Source organism: Cotesia glomerata, linkage group LG7, assembly GCF_020080835.1.
Source record: "Cotesia glomerata isolate CgM1 linkage group LG7, MPM_Cglom_v2.3, whole genome shotgun sequence".
NCBI classification, from domain to species: Eukaryota; Metazoa; Arthropoda; class Insecta; order Hymenoptera; family Braconidae; genus Cotesia; species Cotesia glomerata.
In genome coordinates, this window is record NC_058164.1 from 23504832 (window position 1) to 23527471 (window position 22640).

The 22640-nt window shown below is 33.7% G+C and overlaps 2 protein-coding genes across 4 annotated transcripts; one reads left to right on the top strand and one right to left on the bottom strand.

The window, feature by feature from the left end:
- The first annotated feature begins 1073 nt into the window (after positions 1–1073).
- LOC123269567 (bone morphogenetic protein 10-like) lies at positions 1074–4204 on the top strand. The gene is made up of 2 exons (XM_044735399.1): positions 1074–1891; positions 3535–4204. The coding sequence occupies exons 1-2, from the start codon at positions 1440–1442 to the stop codon at positions 4112–4114; spliced, it is 1032 nt and encodes a 343-aa protein (XP_044591334.1). The 5' UTR covers positions 1074–1439; the 3' UTR covers positions 4115–4204.
- Positions 4205–6825: 2621 nt separating this feature from the next.
- On the bottom strand, positions 6826–20713 carry LOC123268737 (microsomal triglyceride transfer protein large subunit). Of its 3 annotated transcripts, XM_044734082.1 has the most exons (6): positions 20329–20712; positions 14886–15081; positions 14758–14781; positions 14084–14271; positions 10365–11015; positions 6826–8688 (listed from the first exon to the last, which is right to left on the bottom strand). In XM_044734082.1, exons 2-6 carry the CDS (start codon positions 14938–14940, stop codon positions 6961–6963), a joined length of 2646 nt encoding a protein of 881 aa, XP_044590017.1. In that variant the 5' UTR covers positions 14941–15081; positions 20329–20712; the 3' UTR covers positions 6826–6960. The 3 variants fall into 3 exon arrangements, with proteins under 3 accessions (XP_044590017.1, XP_044590018.1, XP_044590015.1); XM_044734083.1 differs by lacking the exon at positions 14758–14781 and having other exon boundaries at positions 20329–20713; XM_044734080.1 differs by lacking the exons at positions 14758–14781; positions 14886–15081; positions 20329–20712 and adding an exon at positions 14429–14663.
- Between the last annotated feature and the right edge of the window lie 1927 nt (positions 20714–22640).

Below are 22640 nucleotides of genomic sequence, written 5' to 3' on the forward strand. Positions count from 1 at the left end.
GTTTTTTTTTTATTCATGAAATATTTAAAAAATTTAGTCCTAAATTTAATATTTATACTTAAAATAGTAAAAGAAGATAAAAAAATAAGCATTTGTTATTATTAATTTTCGCTTGATAATAAAAAAGCTAAAAATCAAGAAAGAATTAGATTTGGATTCTTCGTTGCGAATTTGGTTTCCAAACTGCAACCTAATCAGGAAGCCAAGTTAGGCTGAGCCTCGCAACTGCGTTACATTCCAAACTTCGGCCTGGTTTGGATGCCTCACTTACTGCAAGTTTGGAATTCGGCATGCCTTACTTGCGCCAAATCACTGCCTCACTGAAATTTCTAATCGGGTGACGCTCTTCAAGCTCAAAAGTCTACTAGAAGTTTAATAAAACAGTATTTTTTGAATTTGCAAACCGCAATAAATTTTAGTGAACTAACCGATTTTCACGCAGTTGGTAGCATTCAATGCAATTTTTCTAATTTTATGATAAACCTTTGAAGACAAATTGTTTAGACCGGAAATTCCGGTGTAATTCGAAAAAAATCACTTTTTTTCGTCAACGATAACTTACGAACGGATTTACCGATTTTAACCGGCTTGGTGGCGATCAACGTAGTTTTTTCTATGTTAAGAGCTGATCAGTTTTTGGAATCAATCAGTAAAGCCATTTAAAAGCTATTCCAAAAGAACCACATTTAAAAACACAGACACACACACACACACACACACACACACTGTAAAAAATTTTTTTTGACTCGGTGGGGTGTTAATGATTCGGCGCACTAAGTGTAATGTTAAATTTGAACGGTGTAAATGTTAAATTTTACACCACCAAGCGTGTAATTGTATTTCCTGAAAATTTCTCATTAATTAATTTGATTGTTTAGTTACAGGCTTGTACGATATTAGATTATAAATATAAACATGTAGAAATAAATATTTAAAAGTTTGTTTGTTTTTTTTTTTATATATTATGCTATTTTACGGAGTAAAATCATTCCAACGTAAATCAATAAATTGGTAAAACCAATAGCTTCCCGATTTTTGAAAATCTCCAATTTTCTTAGCAGGAAGTTAAAAATTGCTAGTCCTTTACTTTTTACAAGACAATTTTTCTTTTCTCAAAAATTACTCCATATTTTCATAGATCGACTACAATAAAATAGACAAACAGTCTAACAAAATTCACTTAATCACATCAGTTGGATACTGAATTAATAAAATAATCCTCAAGCGGACCAAGTAAAAATCTGCTCCGGAACACTTCAAAGGCAACACTTTGCCGATAAGAAAAAATTCCACGGTCAATTGGTTTCTATTTAGAGGCAGCGTTAAATTTGGAATGATCGGAAGATCACTCAGTTCCTCTTAGTAGCCAGCTCTGGTACCAGCACAAAATACATCTTAATTCAACAAATTTATTAATTATTAATTATCATTCAATACCAATGGTAGTGACAGTGCAGTGTTGGTTGGTAACAATTACCGGACTCCTGGCATTGTTCCTCTGGAGGTCCTGGCCTGTTTTTGACCAGTCCAGTTTCAGTGCAAAAGTCACGAAAGCCTCCATCCAAGTGGACATTTCAGTGGCACAAATTCCTCCCTTGAGTTCAAGATTCAACGTATCATCGCGCTTTCGCAGTAAAAAATTCCGCGGGCCTGTTTCTAAATACATGCTAGAGCTTTACCACCGAAGACCTAGTGCAGACATAGTGCGAGCTCTTCAACCTCTCCATGTATCTGCGCCGGTGGACAATTTTCCACTTTTTCGGGGAAGAATTCTTGAGTTTCGGCTTCCACCTGCTAATCCTGCAGAAAATCTCGAAGCTGCAGAATTATTGGGCACTGCGGGGATGATTCTGAGAGTGATGATGCTCAACAATCATATCGAGGACACACGGTAAGATATATAATGATATCTAAATAAAATTTCTTACGGTAAATTTTTGACTTTTCATTCAAAAACTTGAAGCTAAACAAAGTTACGACGAAAAAGAAGTTTTTTTCCACCCCGGAAATGTTTCCCTCCATTATAGAAACTGTTATTCCTGTGTGGAGAATTCCAAAGTTTTTTTCCTACACTAAAAAGTACAGTGGTTTTTAAAAAACTCGGTTTCTTCTTCAGCAAAATACCTAAATAAAAATATGGCCGACTTAACTCCATTTGACACAGATGCAAAGGATGTCTTTATAATATTGTGGATCTTTTTCATTATAATTAATAAATTGATAATTATTAATTTATCAATTATAATTAAATTAAGAAAAATGACATTAATTATAACTAGCAACCTTGCAGTCACTAATGTGACTGCCGTGACTTGTGAAATATAAAAAATTAAAATTTTGCTTTATTAAATAATGACTTTTGTTAAATTGCACTGTACTTTCTTAAATATTGACGTTTTTAGAGATATAAGCTCATCCCAATGTTACACTCATCAAAAGCTTTCATTTGAGTACCCACATGTATTTTGATATATTTTTTATATATTCATATATATATATATATATAAATATATAAAATATATGAAAAATTGATGTGGGCAATCAAATAAAAGGTCTCGATAAGTGTATCATCAGGATGAGCTTATATCTTTAAAAATGTCAATAGTTCTCAAGATATTTGTTAAATTGCACTGTAATTTCTTGAATATTGACGTTTTTAAAGATATAAATGATCTTATATCTTGTGAACTATTGACATTTTTAAAGGTATAAGCTCATCCCAATGTTACACTCATCAAGAGCTTTCATTTGAGTACCCTCATGCATTTTGATATATTTTTCATATATTCATATATACAAATATATAAAATATATGAAAAATTGATGTGGGTACTCAAATGAAAAGTCTTGATGAGTGTAACATTGGGATGAGCTTATATCTTAAAAAATGTCAATAGTTCACAAGATACAAGGTCATTTCTTAATTATGTATCTAGAGATAGAGGATTTTCGAATGCAGCCTAAATAATTATCATAATAAATTGACTATCGGTGAGAATGAAATGAAACCTTGAAAAGGCAAAAATTCAAATCACGACCTTTGCAATGACACTAAATTTCACTAAAAAAACCGATTTTATCATATGAATATTCTGGAAACAAAATTTTTCTTTTTTTCTTAATAATATAAATTAAATTCAAGAAAATTTAATGAATCATAATAATTCAATTAAAAAAAAAATTAAATTAATTATTAATTAAATCGTTGAAAAATTAAATTTTTAATTACGTAAATCCCATTCAAGCAACTTCTATCGTACCCAAGGATCCATCCAAATTATGATATCAATTTTAGTACAGCTAGGTAATTTTTCAATAAATCATAAATCAGCACAACTTTTCAATGATGTAAACAAACGAAAAATACCAGTTCTTTTATACTAAGAAACGTATATTGGATATAAAAAAACTTGGATAAAAATATTTTGTATTCTGGGTGGAAAAAAACTTTTTTTTCAGTGTACGCTTTGTATTAGTACACATATATCAGTAATACCGTATGTAACAGAAATATTAAAAACTGCAACTTTGAAGGTTTCGAGGATCACGAAAAGAAGAAACCTGGAGAGCATTCAACGTTACGGACGCAGTAAAGATGACATCAGGAGGATCACTGAGATTCTTGGTCCGTGGTAGAATTCGCGGAAGGAAGATCATGGAGAGCTACAGTCCGATTCTTGTGCTAAGTTACACCAAGCCGTCCAAAAACAGAAAGCGTCGATCGGTGGAAAAAGAAGAGGATAGTCCAGTGGTGTGGTCAGACAACAGACGTCGGCGGAGGAACCCCTGCAGAAGACGTCCCCTGTACGTAAATTTCGCGTCGATCAACTACGATGAGTGGATCGTCGCTCCACCGGGGTACGACGCTTATCAGTGTGTAGGAAAGTGTCTGTTCCCCTTTGGGGATCATCTCAGTCCAACGAAACATGCGATTGTCCAGGCTCTGGTGTCGGGAGCGGTTCAGGGTGTGGATGGCTCGAAACCTGTTGGACGTGTCTGCTGCGTTCCGACGCGATTGGCGCCTACTAGTCTGCTTTATCTAGACGCCAGTGGAACGCTCACTTATCAGTATGGGTATGAAGACATGGTTGTTGTGGAATGCGGGTGCCGATGAACTCATTACCCTATCAAAAAAAAATCCATATGGGAAATCAGCTTGGATTCCCAGATGGCGTTTTTGGATAGATTCCCATATGGTTTCCTATAAAAGAATCCAGGGTAGGATCCTACATAGATTCCCGTATTAATAAGGCGAAAAAAAATTTATTTAAACAGTTAAAAATAATTATAAGTTATTGCTATTAATTAATTAATTATTAATTGAAATTAATTTTGAAAAACGGATTTTGTAATTTTATCTAATGAAAAAACTGCTAGCGTCTGATGGACTCGAACCCGGTACCTCATGGTCGACAGTCTTCTACGCTACTCACTGGTCTAAATCACGTTCTTACAAGATCTATGTTTATTACACTAATATAAATTCACTATAGGAATCCATACTTCCGATGTGGATTTCCCATACAGGAATCCATGAACCCACAGGTTCCTATGTGGATTACTATAGAAATTCATGTTTTCTATGTGGATTTCCCATATAAGAATCCATGTATCCAAAGGCTCCTATGTAAATTCCTATGTGGATTTTTTATGTAGGATTCCATAAACCCACAGGTTCCTCTGAAGATTCTTACACGGAAAGAAAATTATACGAAAAATTACGATGAAAACATCGTAATTTTTAGTATAGGATATTGTAGTGCCGGACCAGAACTCAAATATCATAATTTATACGATGCAACATCGTAAATTTTTAACTTTCCGCTAAGAAAATTGAAAATTTTCAAAAATCGGGAAGTTATTGGTTCTACCCCGTTTTTCGAAAATCGAGTTTTCATCAGATCTCGACGTTTTGAGGTCCTAGGAAGTTTCCCTGACTATTCCCGCGAGGGTGTCACTATGTGTGTGTGTGTGTGTGTGTGTGTAACTTTTGAACGGTTAAACCGATTTCATCGCGGTTGGTGCCATTCGAAAGGGCTTGGCAAAACTTAGATTTTGAATACAATTTGGACTGATTCGGACCGATGTATTTCGAAAAATCTAAAAAAACTGTAAAAAAAATTTTTTCAAAAAGTGGTTTTTTTGAAATAACTTTTAAACGGCTTAATCAATCAACTCCAAAAACTAATCAGCTTTTAACATAAAAAAACCACGTGGATTGCCGCTAATCCGGTCAAAATCAGTTGATTCGTTCGAGAGATATCGTGCAGGAAAGAAAACTCAAAAAAGTGTTTTTTCGGAATTACTCTGAAATTTCTAGTTTGACCAATTGAAACTTAATTATTCTTCATGAGGCTTAAAAAACTGCGTAGAATGCCGCCAACCGCGTACAAATCGGTTCATTCATTCAAAAGTTATTGCGGTTTGATAATTCAAACAATAGTGTTCTATGAAACTTTTATCAGACTTTTGAGCTCAAGGAGCTCAAAAGCATAGAAAAAGTATCTTTTTGAGCTTGGAGAGCTCAAAACAACACACAGATTGTATTTTTGAGCTCGAAGAGCTCAAAAACTTCGTAGGTGCAATTTTAAGCGCCCAGGTATTAACGGAATTAGCGGGAAGTTGCAGGGATGGCTTTTAGGGTCAACCGTTTTCCTAATTTTTTTCGTAGAATTGTACTGTTCAACCTTACGCACAGTTTTATACACTCAAAGAAAAATTACGATGTTGCTATAATAATATTTTTTCTCACTCAAATTAAAAAGAAGTTTCGGTCACCTAAAAAATAATTCTGAATCACCGAGAAATCGAACCAAGTTTTCTCTCCGTCACAAACCCAAGGTTTATCCTCTTACGCTATCTGAGGAAATATCCAAAGTTCTGTTCAGTCACACAACACACCCTTCATTACAGTAGTTGGTCATCTTTCGGTGGTGGCGTCGCAAATTACTGGACTCTGTCTCTCTTTTATTAAAACGTATAGTATGCGTGCTCATTCACTTGCTCTTACAGAAAAAAAATTTACTAAATAACATCGTAATTTTCAATAATTTAAATTGTATTTTGTAGACGACAGCATGGTAAGAATTTTTATATTATTTATTACTTATATTATTTGTGATAATTACAATGTTAACATCGTAAAAATTCATGAGTTAATAGTAATTTTCGAATTATAAAATCATAGAAGTCAAGATATTGAAAGACTAGTCTTGGATTACGATTTTACTATTGTAATTTTTCTTATGAATTTTTTTTCCGTGTATATGAATCCATACTTTCTATGGGTTTCTATAAGAATCCATCCTTCATATGTGGATTTTCCATATAGAAATCCATGAATTCGCAGGTTCCCATGTGGATTCCTACAGAAATACTTCCTATGTGGATTCCTATACGAATCCATACTATTCATGTGGATTTTTTTGGTAGGGTAATTTATTTATGGAACATCTATTGTTTAAGTAAAATATAGGTAAAGTGACTAGATTAAATTTTTACGTCATAAAATTTTATAAACTTTCGTAACACTTTACTATATATTATAAAATTCTTTTCAGGAAATTTATTGAAAAATATTTGTAAAGGTAAAAAAATTTTTTGTATGTCCTATTGCTATTAGCAATACAAAGTATTATTATTTACATCTCATGTTATCAAATAGATCGAAAAATTGTATAAGAACTATCATGTTAAAACAATATACACTATTTCCAATTGTATAATATCAAAGTGGCCTCGTTATTATTTCAATCAATAAACAATAAAATTATTGAGGAAGTACTAAACATCCTGCGATGAATAAATAAAAAACTGAATTATTAAATCAATTATTAAATCTATTGCATTATATATTGTACAGTAAAAAAATGACAACAATAAACAAAACACATCAACATTCATCCACAATCTCACACAATTAATTGTTCAATCTAACTATTCTCACAATAGAAACATTCACTAACTAAACACCTTTGAGCACATCTCATTATTTTTCCTATTAAGTAAATAAGACCTCGCTGGCGATGGCACAACACTCCTTTTGGTCTTCCTCAGCTTATGCCTGCTCCCAGGTATCCTCTCAATCTTATAAACCTGGTGCTTGACCGCAGTTTCAGGCTGCATCAGCCTCATACACAAACTAACCGGCCCGGAAAAGTCAACATCCGTGGAAAGTTCCAATTTGGGTTCCACAGTAACCGCGAATTCCGCGGAACTCTGTACAAACTCACTCCTAACCTTGGAACCGCCTCTAACAGCGATTCCAGCGGCCATTTCTACCAGCGATTGTGCGGTTCTGGACCACAAGCTGAGTTGGATCTGTCCCGCTAAGTCAAAGCTGACCGCTCCCTCTATCTCAATCTCCGCTACGAACCCCGAAGCTAGAGCTGTCATCTCGCGGTACTTGTGCAAGTTAGCAATGGCCTGAAACGCAGGAGTCCTGTCTGAGGCAGTTCCGGACCACACGTGGCCCATTAATTCGCTTTGTCCCGTGAAGAACACAAAGGGCCTGATTCCCACTCCAAGGAAGCCCAGTTCCATTCCAGCAGTGGCCAGTTCATACTCCTCCGACTCATCATTGGAAGAAATAAAGGAACCAAGCCCGCCAGCGAACAATCCCAGAGAAAACAGAGCTTGTTCATCGGTTGCAGTTTGCATGACAACATCAACGATTCCACGCTTCAGGAGTCCAGAATTGACTTCCTGGACGGTTACTAGTGACCCATTGCTAGCAAATGACTTCAAAAACGGCCTTGTGAACGCAGTACTCAGTCCTTTGTGTGCCAGGACGTTGTAGTTCTTCAGCCTCCAGGCTTCCAAGGCTAAAGCTGTTTGGAGCTTGTCGTTGAACTCTGGACTCTTCTCCGCTAACTGGTCCAGCCGCTGGCTGAGGTACCTTCGGACTTCGAACATTGGATCTTGGACACTTAAATACTCTAGGAACCCACGAAGATCTTCAATGGCTGGATCGTTCTCCAGGAGGACGTCAGCAGCGATTGTGCGAACACTACTGTCTCTCTTAGGCCCGATTTGGTAGAAGGCTCTTGTAGCTGCAATTTTTACCTCACTTGTGATGGTTCCAAGCGATTTGATAGCCAGCCAGGCTGCGATGCTAGTGGACTTGGTTCCGTTGACAGCCAGGTCTAGAAGAACTGGAATAGAATTCTTGCTCTTGAGATTTCTGAGGGCTCGGAGGAACTTCTGACGACACTCGTCGCTGCTGCAGGTGTCCAAACCTACTTCCAGGCTTATGCGAACTGATTCGGTGATGACAGGGTCATTGAGCTGGCGGGCCATTGCTCCGGCGGTGAGAGCGTAAGTTTCAGAGACTTTGTCGTTTTGGAGAGTCTCCTCGGATTTCTTGAGCACGGAGTTGATGATGTCTGGGTAAGGGTGAGGAGACACTGAGAGCGCCCAGAGATATCGCTCGGTTTCCTCGCCGGAGTCGTCGGACCGCAGGACCTTCATTGCTGCTTGGTGCGTTGCAGGGGTGGATGCTGAGCCCAGAAGATCTAGCAGCTGGGGTTTTAGGGTGAAGTACTTAGGACTCTTTAGGATCTTCACTAAGTCTTCGGCGGTGGATTCGCGGACCAAAGGGATCAGTTTTAGGAAGGCTGCTGCGGATCTTGCGGTTCCGAGAGATGAAGTTTCTAAGGCCTCGCGGTTCTCTTCGATCAGTTTCTCCAGCTGGAAGGAAGAAGGAATTAAATGCTAGAAGTTTGATCAATTTTAAAGAACTTGTTTCAATAAGTGGGCCCTAAACTGGTTCAAAGGAGTAACTACTTTTTGGTTTTCAAAATCTTCTTTAGAATACTTTCAGATAGAGTGACCTTGAAATATTGATATTAAGAGATTCGCTTTCAACTAGCATCGCCTTTTTTGAGCTTTTTTCTTATAGTATAAGGTGACAGCTATAATTAAAAAAAAATTTTTTTTAATCTATCAATTTTTGGCGGAGTGATAGCTTTACATTATAAAATGTTCTAGTGAACTCTCTAATAGCGAGAAAATTAAACAGCAATACGCCACCTGTCGGGTGTTTTAGACACTAACTTCAATTAAAAATTTATATATGGCCTTTTCAGACCATATCGGGCTTCATATACACGGTAAAAATTAAACTGTGATAAATGATAGTCGATTTATAATAAGTAATGATCAACTGAAAAAAATTACCATTTCAAACAGTAAATTCGTGATTTTAATAATCACTTTATAATATTTATTATTTAAATGCTACAATTTATTATTTACATGGAAGAAAATACTATTTCAAACAGTAATATTCGCTATGTGAAAGGCGAAAATGTTAAAGTATAATAATTAAGAATTTTGACTTTGATATTTATCATTTCGTTCCTAAAAAATGATCGCATGATATGTAAAAAATATAAACTACAGTTACTAAATTTTTTATATAAGCAACGTCAATATTTGCAAAGTAAAATAGTAAATTTTAAACGCAACGCTAAAAATCAAACTATAATTATTGATTTGCTACGACTGGTAAAATATATATTTTAAGAGTAGAATTTTTACTGTTTCAAATGTTAAATTCTCCGAGTGTGAGACCTTCCCCTTCTTCTCATTGTATAGACTATATATTGAAACGGCAATTTTTACTGTTTGAAACTGTAATTTTTTAAGATGAGAGAGTCGTTATTTACTATAGTGACAGCTACTAATCACATTTTCGATATTAAATTACAAATTGTGGCTTATACACTTTCTACATTAAGTTCTATAATATTTACATTTGTGCCACCCCGATGTCCGCTGTACTGTTTGAAACTATAAAAAATAACCGGAATCCGAGTAAATTTTACCCCTGATAGCCACCTCATACTATAAGTTCTTGTAGTCAAGTGATTGCAGATAAGTAAGCGACAAGTTATCGTTCAGTTAACGTCAAGTCCACAAATGTCCATCTTCATATGCAAGTTTACAATAAGAAAGTACCGAAATTTGATAACAAATTATCTATAAGCTTATAATAAACTTGAATAGAAAATTTCGGTCAATTTAACGGCAATTGTTTCAATTCAATTTGTTGAACATATAAAGAATATATAAAGTTGACCGTACCTTTACGATAACTTGTAGATTAACACTTCTTGCCAACCTACTTTTCGTCAAGTTATCTATAATTCGCGGCACTAGGTTATCTGAAAGTTATAATATGAGATGGCTATCAGGGACAGTTTACTTTTTTCTATGTACTCACCTGTCCTACATGTTCTTAAGGATTTTTTTTCTTATTTCACAGAAAGTATTTCAAAGGCAATTTTGAAAAACAAAATAAAGTTACTTTTTTAAATCAGTCTGGGCCCATAACCTGTAGATATATTCGCTATAATACTTACAGTGACGCATCCAGATTCAGGACACGAAACGGCCTCCACTTCTAACCCAATTGTAACTTCCCTGAACCCTGGTTGCAAATGAGCCATCGCTTCCTTTACATTGGCAGCATTAACCTTCTTAACCACGTTGTTCCCCGGAATTTCTTTGAGAATCCTCTGCGAAGTCACAGTGGCTCCAATTTCAGGCTTGACTCTCAGCGTGACCTCATGCTGCTCGAACTCTTCAACGGCGATCGGAAGGACCGCGGCATTCAACTTGTAATCCGCGACTCTTGAGCTCAGGACGTCCACCCCCATGATGGGGCTCGGGTGTTCTTTCTTGACCTTCAGATCCTGCTCGCAAAATTTCTTGGTCTTCCTGACCGAGTTCGGGCCCGTTGACTCGTAAGTTACATTGCACTTTCCTGAGGCGTCTTGCTCCAAGTAATCTCCGTCCAGGACCCGGTACTGCAGTAGGCTCGCCAATCCTCGCTTCAGGTTCAACGAGGAACGCGTTTCATCCTGTCCGGCGTACAATTTTTTGATAATTCCGTGCTTCCAAAGAGCGTAGATTGGTTTTAGGGACACGTCATCAAGTTTTGATTTGTGCTCGACGAAGCCCTCGGGTTCCGGCGCTTTGCGGGACTTTATCCACAATTGGGGCTCCGATAACTGAAAAAATAAGTTAGCATTTGTGTAAGATAGCAAGGTTACGTCATCGACAGTATGTTTACTGGGTTATCAGCTGTACCGATGACCTCAGTTTTAAAAATATAAAGTAATCTTAAAAGTTGTTATTTAGTAAATATGCATAGGTTCTTTCATCAAATAAAATTTTTTTCAAATTAGTTTGAGACATCTAGTGTAAATGATTTTTTGAATTGATAATTTTCAAAAAAATTGCATTAATATTTATTTTTAATTTTAGAAAGTAGCACACAGAAAAAAGAGAATTTGAAAAATTACATTATAAATAATAATAAGTGTCCCGTCGTATTAAAAACTAGAAAAATTACAGTACGAAATAACATTTTTCTAAATTCAAACTTAGAATGTTAATTTTCAGAGCTTTCAATGTAATATTTACATTTTACAATGTAATTTTTACAAAATCTGTAATAATTACAATCCGAAACTGTAATTTTTCCAGTTTTCATCACGAAGCGCCACTTTACATAATATAATGTAATTTTTCTATTTTTCTTTTTTCCGTGCATTTTTTGAAAAATTCTCTCTATAATAACTAGCAACCATGCAGTCACTATGTGACTGCCGTGACTTGTAAACTATAAATAAATAAAATTTTGCTTTATTAAATAATGAATTTTGTTAAATTGCACTGTATTTTCTTACATATTGACGTTTCTAAAGATATAAGCTCATCTCGATGTTACACTCATCAAGAGCTTTCATTTGAGTACCCACATGCATTTTCATATATTTTTCATATATACATATATTAAATATGTAAAATATATGAAAAATTGATGTGGGTACTTAAATGAAAGGTCTCGATGAGTGTAACGTCGGGGTGAGCTTATATCTTTAAAAATGTCAATAGTTCACAAGATATTTGTTAAATTGCACTGTATTTTCTTAAATATCGACATTGTTAAAGATATAAGCTCGTCCTAATGTTACACTCATCAAGAGCTTTCATTTGAGTACCCACATGCATTTTCATATATTTTTCATATATTCATATATATAATATATAAAATATATGAAAAACTAGCCGTTACCCGCCCGGTTGGCGTGGCGTACAATATACGTGTATTTGTATATCTATATTCACAAATATAGGTATACAAATACATAGAGTGATCATATAATGGTACATGATCATCTATTAGGGCTTTTACCTTATATAAAAATTTTTAATTTTTTTTATATTTAATGCCTTCTTATTATCCTTTAGGAATTGAATTTTATAATTTTTTAATTAACGCCCACGCAAGGATTTGTGAGGGTGGCATTTCATAAAATTCATTCTTTACAGCTCAAAAACTCCAAAAAAATCAATCTGGCCAAGTTTCAATCCTTTAGCTGCTATAGATTAAAAGGTACAATTTCTTTTAATTTTACGCCCACGCACGGACATGTGGGGGTAGAATTTAATGAAATTTATTCTTAACAGCTCCAAAACGCCAAAAAAGCATTCTGGCCATGTTTCAAAGTATTAATAGCTATAGATTGAAATTTACGAATTTTTTCTTAATTTGACGCCCACGCACGGGCACGCCAGGGGGGTGGAATGTCACAGAATTCGTTTTTAAAAAATTTCTAAATGTAATTAGAAACATTCTGACCAAGTTTTGAACTATTAAAAGCCATAATTGAAAAATATGAATTTTTTTTCGTGAACACCCCCGCAACCCCCCTTGTGGGTGGAATTTCGTGAAATCCGTTCTTAGCTGACCTCTACTTGGCAAAAGGAATATTCCTGCCAAATTTCAAGTCTCTAGGTCTTATAGTTCCAGAGATATCGTGATGAGTGACTATCTATATCTATAGAAAGTCTCCTATATATATATAGATTGATGTGGGTACTCAAATAAAAGGTCTCGATGAGTGTAACATTGGGATGAGCTTATATCTTTAAAAATGTCAATATTTCACAAGATAAAAGGTAATTTCTTAATTATGTACCCTGTTGAAAAGCTCCAATATGATCACATCAAAAGCGACAAAAGCCAGTTAGAAACCAATAAAATTTATGGGTTTCTAAGTGGCTTTTGTCGCTTTTGATGGGATCCTATTGGAAATTTTAAACATAGTATCTAGAAATAGGGCATTTTCGAATGAAACCTAAATTCTTATTACAATAAATTGACTATCGGTGAGAATGATATGAAACCTTGAAAAGGCCCAAATTCAAGTCAAGACCTTTGCAATGACACTAAATTTCACTAAAAAAACCGATTTTATCAGACGACTATTCTGGACACAAAATTTTTCTTATTCTCTTAATAATATAGATCATTTGTTAAGAAATAATAAAAATTGCCGCATGTCAGTTAATTTCAGTATCATTAAAGTAATCAATTTCATTTAATTAAACGTAGTAATGTTAATAATTTCTTATTTTTTTACTTTTTACGATTTATGAACAAGACTCAAAAATAAAATAATTTTTAAAGATAATTTGGTTCAATGATCCAAAGTCAAATTTTTTAGAAAAATATAATTAATATTTACAAACTTAAACTTGAGATAAGTCGTTTGAATCATTTGTTAGTAATTTGGCATATAAAACTAGTTTTGGTTGAATAAAAATGTATTTTAGTTCAAAAACTCCATACTCCGTTAAAAAAAATCCAGAATTACTTCATACGCAGCGTTTCATTTCTTCACTCTAGTACTCCGAGATGTACATTCGATTTTTTCAAGTGTATATCTATAATTTCGAAAGATTTTCTATGTTTAACCAAGGTATACATTTTTAAAATAATTTTATATGATTTTAAAAATTTTAAATATTTTGATTCTGTGTAATTTTCTGCATTAAAATAAATTTTTTTAAGATACGGAAAATTAATATTACGTTTGTCAGTTTTTAGATAAAAAAAAATTTACTAAAATGATAAATATTTAAAAAAATTTTAGATTATTGAAAGTATTTTATCGTAAGAAATCTAAATTTTCAGAAAATTAAAAAAAAACTATTTTTAAGAAATTAGAGTCTTTAATACTAAAGAAAAATACCCACAGAATTTCAAATTATAAAATAAAATACAAACCTCAATAGCCAGTAAACAATTATCTTGATCATTTGGGTCTTGCCACATCGCATTTACTATCAAAGTCCCAGAAAACATAAACCCGACATCCTTAGTACCAATTCCTGATTCACGTGAAAGAATGGTAGTAGTCAGCTGATATTTGAGGCCATTACCGAGCTTCCATCCTTGTCCTCCTCCTACAACCGCTATTGTAACCAAAAAATATAAACACCACTTTAAATTCATATTTAAATTTTCCCGCCAATACTAAACTGTCTTAAAAATAAAGTTTCAATTTCAAAATCGTCTAAACACCATTAGCTTTAAATTTTCCTACTTAAACATAAACTTCAAATATACTACCGTGCGCAATTAATAATTTGAAACGATGACCATCGAAGGTCGCCACACGACTGAAGATCCCACAGCACACTACAATACTATGACCGTTGAATTTAAAGACTATACATTTATGTTTAGTCATGTAACCAGTTAACAGTGTGCGGGTGTACGTGAGCTTGATAGCATCCGGTCCTTTTTTTATTACCCTTACTAACACCGCTTCAAATATACGATCATACATTACATATCGATCCATAAAACGAATTGAAATTGATTCGAACGTTGACCCATCAAAATTTATTCCAACTTATTATTTTTTTAAATTAAATTAAATGCTAATTATTAATTACCTGGAGCTGTCTGACAATTGGAGCCTGCAAAAAAAAAATAACAATTGACCTTGAGCCGGCAAAAGCGAGACCTCGCGTTGGCGGGAATTTATGATTCATTTACAATGACAATTAAGATAAAAACTTACCGAAAAATACCAGACAAATTAAGTAGAGGCTGGTCCGTCGTTTTGGGACGGCCATTTTAGAGTTTTCTTAAAAATGCGGCTTAATTTTTTGATTCTTGATCTTCTGGATTGTTTCTTTCCACTGATAATTAGAAGACGTATGCACTTTTCGTCCTGCTTCGGTTATGTTATTTTCTCAATCATTCCCCACCGATATCTAGGCACAAATTGCAACATAATTTATGAAAATGTTGATGTTAATACTAAATATTTTTACGAAAATAGATTTTTTATTGAACTGGACCGTAAGAACAATATCGATAGATTTTTTGTCTATTATCGAAAGACCTAATCGGAATGAATGGAATGTCGCTCGAAGAAACCTGATAAATAAAGTAGACTCGGAAAAACTTTAAGTAGTGGGGCAGACCTGTTTCGCTTGTAACTGACCAGGGTTTGTTACACTTAAATGGAGGAATCATAAGGAAGAAGTTACGTTGGAAAAAGTGTAGATGAAAATTAGTATTCTTGGTCTATAAAAAGTTGGATTGTTTACGCACGAATGCTTGGTGAAATATATTGTGGAATTAGAGGCCTAGAATGATTTCAGAGAAAATTTTTCTAAGAGTTTAGGACAGAATCTATAAAATTGGAAAGTTATCGAAAAGTAATACGTTCAACTGTTTTTTCTATGTCACTTCTGAAGGATTCTAACTTACCAAGAGAAGAAATTAGTTCACTTGTTAATACAGATTGATGTCAAATTAATTGAAAAAATTCGATGAAACATTTATTGCTTCTAAACTGGATCCAAAATGATAACTTCTGTTTTATCAATGAAACATAAGTAAGCCAGTACCCTGATAGCCACCTTAAGTAAAACTTGCCGTCAATCTACTGCCACAATTTGAGGCCAACTTTACTAAAAGAGTTGGAAAAGCAAGCGGTTTCAGTTAAGTTGTCTATAAGTAACTCTGCAATTTGACTTCAAGACTTACTGTGCAAGTATTTCAGTCAAATTGTAGTAAATGAAGTTGGAAGGAAATTTAACTACAAGTTTGATTGTTAACTTGTATTCAAATTGCGGCTGTAGATTTTTGTCAATTTGCTAACAACTGTTATTAAGTGAAGAATTACCACAAACTTGATGTTAAGTTAACTGTAACTGCTGAAAGTCAACTACTTTCTAAGAAAGCGCTGGCTATCAGGGTACATCAAACATTGATGACAATTTTGCAAGCAGAATGACGGAAAATGTGAATTTTACAACTTTTGTAACTAGTTTGCTATCACTCTGCGCCTAATATCAAATTGCATTAATAGGGAAATGCTAATCTTATACTGGCAATTACTTATGGAATGTAAAATAATATTGACTCAAAATAACTTCCCTGATAGCCACTTTACTTATAACTTACTGCCTATCTACGTCCGTAATTTGAAGCAAACTTGACGAAAAGAGTTGGCAAAGCAAGTGAGTACCTATTAGTTAACTATAACTTACTCTGCAAATAAACGTTAAAACTTGCTGTACAAGTATTTCTGTCAAATTGTAGTAAAGTTGAATGGAAATTTAACTACAAGTTTGGTTGTTAACTTGTATTCAAAGTGCGGCCGTAGATTTCCGTCAATTTGCTTACAACTGTTGTTGAGTGAAGAATTACTGCTAACATGATGTTAATTTAACCGTAACTGCTAGAAGTCAACTACTTACTGAGAAAGCGGTGGCTATCAGGGTTTTTTTTGGACAAAAAAAACTGCAATCTAACAAAAACAGTTGGAAAATTGGAATTGGCAGTTAACTTCATTTCTAGTTAACGAAAATAGTGATAGATAAATTTTTGCGCTGAAAAAATGGTCATTGAGGGTAAATTGACGTCATTTTGGTGGTAATGGTATGAAGAATGTTGGAAGCTAATGAAGGAATCCGATTTATTGACTGGCAGTAAGTTTAGGTTCTAATTTGCTGGTAAGGAAGAAATATAATTAATCGGTAGTTGTCAAAGAAAAATACTAGATTGTTTTTTGTTATTTTTTAAACACCCTGATAGCCAAGTTGGTCGCAACTTTCCGTCGATTTACTGCCGCAACTTGTCACCAAGTTGACGGCAAGTCTTGGAAATGAACTCGGTTGTTCACCAAGTTGACACCAAGTTGTCGGCAAAAATTGCTTTCGAAACTCTTTCGCACCAAGTTGACGACAAGTTTCTCAAGAAATTTGGCGACATATTGCGGCAGTAGATTGGTCTTGTTTTTCTTAGAAACTTGTAGCCAACTTGACACCAACAGTTACAAATTCGGAAGTTGACCGCAAGTTGTCGCTAAATTGGTGGCAACTATCTGACACCAACTTGGTTGGTCTGAAACTGCGGCTATCAGGGCAAAAATAATAATTGTTGTCTTTTTAAAATACGAACTTGAAGTTCGAATTTTGTAGGATGAAAATGATTCCTGTTAGTTTTTGTGATAGTGTATCATAGCATATTTATTATATTTATTTAACGAGTAAATAAATTTATTTCCACTAAATGAACCTAAAATTCGTTTGTTTAGAGATTTTTGAATTTTTTAACACTAACTGTTTCCCAAAAAATAAAGCAAATCAGCTTGTCTTTGAACTTGTCTAAGGCAATCGCTCGAAAAAATAGCTCACCAAATTCCACCTTTAGTTTCCGTTGAAAACTCTGAAGGCATTATCCAAATGACACTGCTGTTGATATTGTACTTTGTGTTTTAAAATAAAAGACGCTGACCATTTCTGAACTGATTCATTTAGAGCGTTAATTTCAGAGCTAGATCAAGGTAGTTGTCCAAAAAAAAAGTATTTTTAATTACACAAAGTTAGCATGAGAATAGTAAACGACACCCTGTGACTTTCCTCACACAATATTCAAATCAATGCAATAACTTACAGTCTCAATAAAATCGATAAAAACAATTCTTAAGTTAAAGTTAACCTGGCTGTAATAAAGATTACTTAATCAGGTAAATAGTGCCTTTTTTAAAAATGAGCTATCTCTTTTAATTCGAGAGTTATTTTAGAAGAGTCACGGTAATTGGGTTATTTTAATTTTAATAATTGTAAATTCCCACTGTTTCCACAATTATTTACTGATTTACCTCATCTTCGAACTCGTCCAAGGTGATCGTCCGAAGAATAGGTACACGGAGAAAAAAGTGTTGCTATTATCACGATACAGTATAGTGATGATCACGATCCACGTATGACTATAGATGCGCATATGTCAAATCTAGTGGATCGTGATTATCACGATCCACATGGATTCGGATATCGAATGTCTATATTGCTATGGTTTATAGATGATTATTAGTTGTTTTTGATTAAATGTTATTTATATGTTATTGCAGATTATTTTTAACTTCCCGCTAAGAAAATCGAAGATTTTCAAAAATCGGGAAGTTATTGTTTTCACCCCGTCTTGCAAAAATCGATTTTTCAAATCGAGTTTGTGTGTGTGTGTGTGTGTGAAAGTATGTGAACCGCTTATAACTTTTGAACGGCTTGACCGATTTCATCGCGGTTGATGCCATTCGAAAGGGCTTGACCAAACTTAGATTTTGAAAACTATTTGGACCGATTCTGATCAATAGATTTTGAGAAATCTTCAAAAAACTGAAAAAAAAATTTTTTTCAAATGTGGTTTTTTTGGAATAACTTTTAAACGGCTTGATGGTTCAATTCCAAAAACTAATCAGCTCTTAACCTTAAAAAACCACGTCGATCGCCACCAGTCCGGTCAAAATCGGTTGATTCGTTCGAGAGATATCGTGAACGACAGAAAACCGAAAAAAGTGTTATTTCGGAATAACTCCAAAATTCCTAGCGCGATCAATTCAAAATTTGAGATTCCTTGTGAGGCTTAAAAAACTGTGTTGAATGCTGCCAACCGCGTGAAAATCGGTTTATTCATTCAAAAGTTATTGCGGTTTAAAAATTCAAAAAATAGTGTCATCAAATCCCTATCAGACTTTTGAGCTCGAAGAGCTCAAAAGCATAGGAAAGCAATCTCTTTGAGCTTGGAGAGCTCAAAATAACCCATAAATTGTATATTTTGAGCTCGAAGAGCTCAAAAACGTCATTGGTGCAATTTTAAGCGCCTAAGTATGGAATTAGCGGGAAGTTGCAGGGATGGCCTTCAGGGTCAACCGTTTTCCTAATTTTTTTTTTTTTAGTTTTTTCGTATATTATTGTTATAAACATAAATACGAATTCCTTGTATAGCTTGATTAGTTTAAAATTTTTGTGTAGTTTATATGACAGTCAAGAATTAGGTTAGGTTTAAAAATGTTAAAATAATGACTGACAACAGTTGGAATTTATTTTTTATGACTTTTTTTTTTGATTTTTAAAAATATTAGCCTAGAAATTTGTATTATTGATATATTCATTAAAAATACGCAATTATTTTTATCATAAGAAAAATATTTTTTAATGGAATTTTTACTTCTTTATTACTCCATGTACTTTATAAAAAAAATAACATATTTTTGCGTAAAGTAGTATGGGATCAAATTATTTATGCTAAAAAAACCTTTTATGAAAACACAAATGTTATTTATTTAATACAATATATAATGTTCATTGTTTTTCTTTATCAACGCAGTAGAATTATATACAATAACCACGGACACAGCATTAACACAGTTAACATAGGAAGATTTATTTCTTTACTCGACCTTCAAAAAACGACACGAGTTTTTCAACACTGATAAAAAAATTGACTTGACTCAAGAGCCAAACTCTTGGACCAAGAATACCATTTTGAAGAAAATGATATTCTTAAGTCAAGAGAATAAATTCTTGAGCTAAGAAATTATTCTTGGTCTAAGAAAATTTTCTTGAGTCAAGAATTTATTCTCTTGACTCAAGAAAATATTTTTCTTCAAAATGGAATTCTTGGTTCAAGAGTTTGGCTCTTGAGTCAAGTCAATTTTTTTATCAGTGAAGATTCCACTCGAGTAATTTATCAACAACCCAATTGTCCATATCACTGTTAATATAAATTGGTGCAATTATCGCTATTTCATCACCAAAATTGTAAATAAATAAACTTGTAAGTTTGAGACTTGGTTATGTGTGGTGGCGCTGAACGCGTCGTGGATAGTGATAATCACGATCCGTTTCGCTGTAGTAAGAAAACGTTTTGAGATATTCACTATACAGTTGAGCGTGGTATTCAGTATTCACTGTTTCGAGCATAACTGTATTCGTATGGTGAATATGACAATACTGTTTTGAGCTAATCACGATACTTCGTTCACGATCCACTGGATCGCTATAATAGCAATACTTTTTTCTCCGTGTAAGCCGAATTTCATCAAGATCGGTTGGAAATTCACGGCGATATCCTTATGAAAACAGTTTTAATTTATAGGTATCCTACACTAACTGATTTTTGAATAAATTGTATTTTTGGAACATAGATTACAAAATTGTACTTACCCTAAAAAATACAATCACATATTATTCACTCAAACAAAATCAATCACTATCACTGCTTCAATCACAAACGACGTATGAAATGAGTGAATAAATAAGCAATTACTGACGGTATTTAAACAAACGTCATAGAACGTAAGACACTATTACAAACGTTTGACACAACTATAACTGGCCTATCCGAGCTCGGAAACTGAGAGACTAGAATAAAATGCTTGACCTTTAGTACCTTCTTATCTGAGTATTCAACCATCACTTTATAGTTTAGTCCCCTGTGACCTGTGACACTGAAACTATCTCATCGCAGAGCATTCTGCAATTACGTTTAGCGTTTATTTACTCTATTGTTTACGTATTTAAAGAATTATCTCCGTTTCTTATATGAAACAATTCACTCAAATATATATATACACATACGATAAGATTTTTTCAAGAGTAAACAAAAAAATGTTTTTGTGACTCAGTTTGTAAACAATGATTACCATTGAGATAAATTTTTTAACGTCATTATATCAATGTCAGCCGAAAAACATCGCGATACTTTGCCGATTAATAATGATGTTAATATTATTAAATTTTATTTGTTATCACGACGCACCGGATGGTTTCGAATCCCCGAGCGAATTGAATCAAACGATCTTCTTGTCATACGGGCGGACGGAAGTAATTGTATCTAAGTAGCGACGACAATATATGACATTTGTTCATGGAGAAGTGTGTCTATATATAAATTAAGTTTTGAGATCAAATTTTCTAGTGTTTTAAATTTAAATGAAGCGCCAACAAAATTTACAGGAAAAAAAGTAAACTTTATTAAATAATAGTCGATTTATAATAAATAATGATCAACTGGAAAAAATTACCATTTCAAACGGTAAAATCGTGATTTTACTATTCACTTCATAATATTTACCATTTAAACGTTACAATTTACTCTTTACAAGGAAGAAAATACTATTTCAAACAGTATTTTGACTTTGATATTTATCATTTCGTACCTAAAAAATGATCGCATGATATGTAAAAAATATAAACTACAGTTACTAAATTTTCTATATAAGCAACATCAATATTTACAAAGTACAAATGGTAAATTTTAAACGCAACGCTAAAAATCAAACTATAATTATTGATTTGGACTGGTAAAGTATATATTTTAAGAGTAGATTTTTTACTGTTTCAAATGGTAAATTCTCCGAGTGTGAGACCCTCCCCTTCTCTTCATAGTATAGACTATAATATTTAAACGGCCATTTTAACTGTTTGAAACCGTAATTTTTTAAGATGAGAGAGTCGTTATTTACTATAGTGACAGCTACTAATCACATTTTCGATATTAAATTATAAATTGTGGCTTGTACACTTTCTACATTAAGTTTTGTGATATTTACATTTGTGCCAATCCGATTTCCGCTGTACTGTTTGAAACTATAAAAATTAACCGGAATCCGGGTGAATTTTACAGTTTACTTTTTTCCGTTTACACACAAATTCAGACACACGGAGAAAAAGATCTGATTTACCAGAATTCGCCGTAATTCGCTCAAATTCAGACACACGGCGAAAAAGATCTGATTCATCAGGATTCGCCGTAATTCGCTCAAATTCAGACACACGGAGAAAAAGATCTGATTTATCAGGATTCGCCGAAATTCGCTCAAATTCAGACACACGGAGAAAAAGATCTGAATTTCCGAATTTTTTCTTACATATTTTATAAACTTTCATTAAGAAGGTCCTTTCCAATCCCTAGCTCAATCCCTTCACCAATTATCCTGTTATAAGAATGTTGGGATGCTCCACGTAATAATTACCGTAACTCTCCTTCTCACCTGCTTCATATTTAAATACTTAGAAAGATTTTGACGCTTAATGTCTGAATGATAAAAGTAGACTAACATTGGCCTAGATGCAATCAAAAACAGTCTGACGGTGTGACGAAAGAATAAGTCTGATTTTGATCTGGAGACTATCGAAAACAAATTAAACAAAATACTGAAGATATGTCTTCACAGAAAAAAGGTTTATTGAGGTTTATTTTAAAAAGGTTAAAGTTATTAGGTAGATTTCGTAGAAATCTATCTATTGCATTGGTCCTTGTGTCGCAATTCACACGGAATTTTGTCATTTTATCTCTTAAGTAGTCGAGTAAAGCTCAAAATTAGCATTGGTTCAAAAATTTATATATTTATATATATATATATATATATATATATGTAATATAACGCGGCTTGTGGACACGATAGCGTCTACAATTCTCAACGGACTTAGATGAAACTCGGTACACATATTCTTTGGGTAATGACCTTGAACGA

What these genes read in the sequence shown, in the direction of transcription:
- LOC123269567 (XM_044735399.1), top strand. Translation starts at nt 1,440, where the DNA reads ATGGTAGTGACAGTGCAGTGTTGGTTGGTAACAATTACCGGACTCCTG. An exon ending in AATCATATCGAGGACACACG is followed by an intron (nt 1,892 to 3,534) that starts GTAAGATATATA and finishes GCAACTTTGAAG; the next exon opens with GTTTCGAGGATCACGAAAAG.
- LOC123268737 (XM_044734080.1), bottom strand. Translation starts at nt 14,663, where the DNA reads ATGGATCGATATGTAATGTATGATCGTATATTTGAAGCGGTGTTAGTA. An exon ending in ATTGTTTACTGGCTATTGAG is followed by an intron (nt 11,016 to 14,083) that starts GTTTGTATTTTA and finishes TTATTTTTTCAG; the next exon opens with TTATCGGAGCCCCAATTGTG. An exon ending in CTGAATCTGGATGCGTCACT is followed by an intron (nt 8,689 to 10,364) that starts GTAAGTATTATA and finishes TCTTCCTTCCAG; the next exon opens with CTGGAGAAACTGATCGAAGA.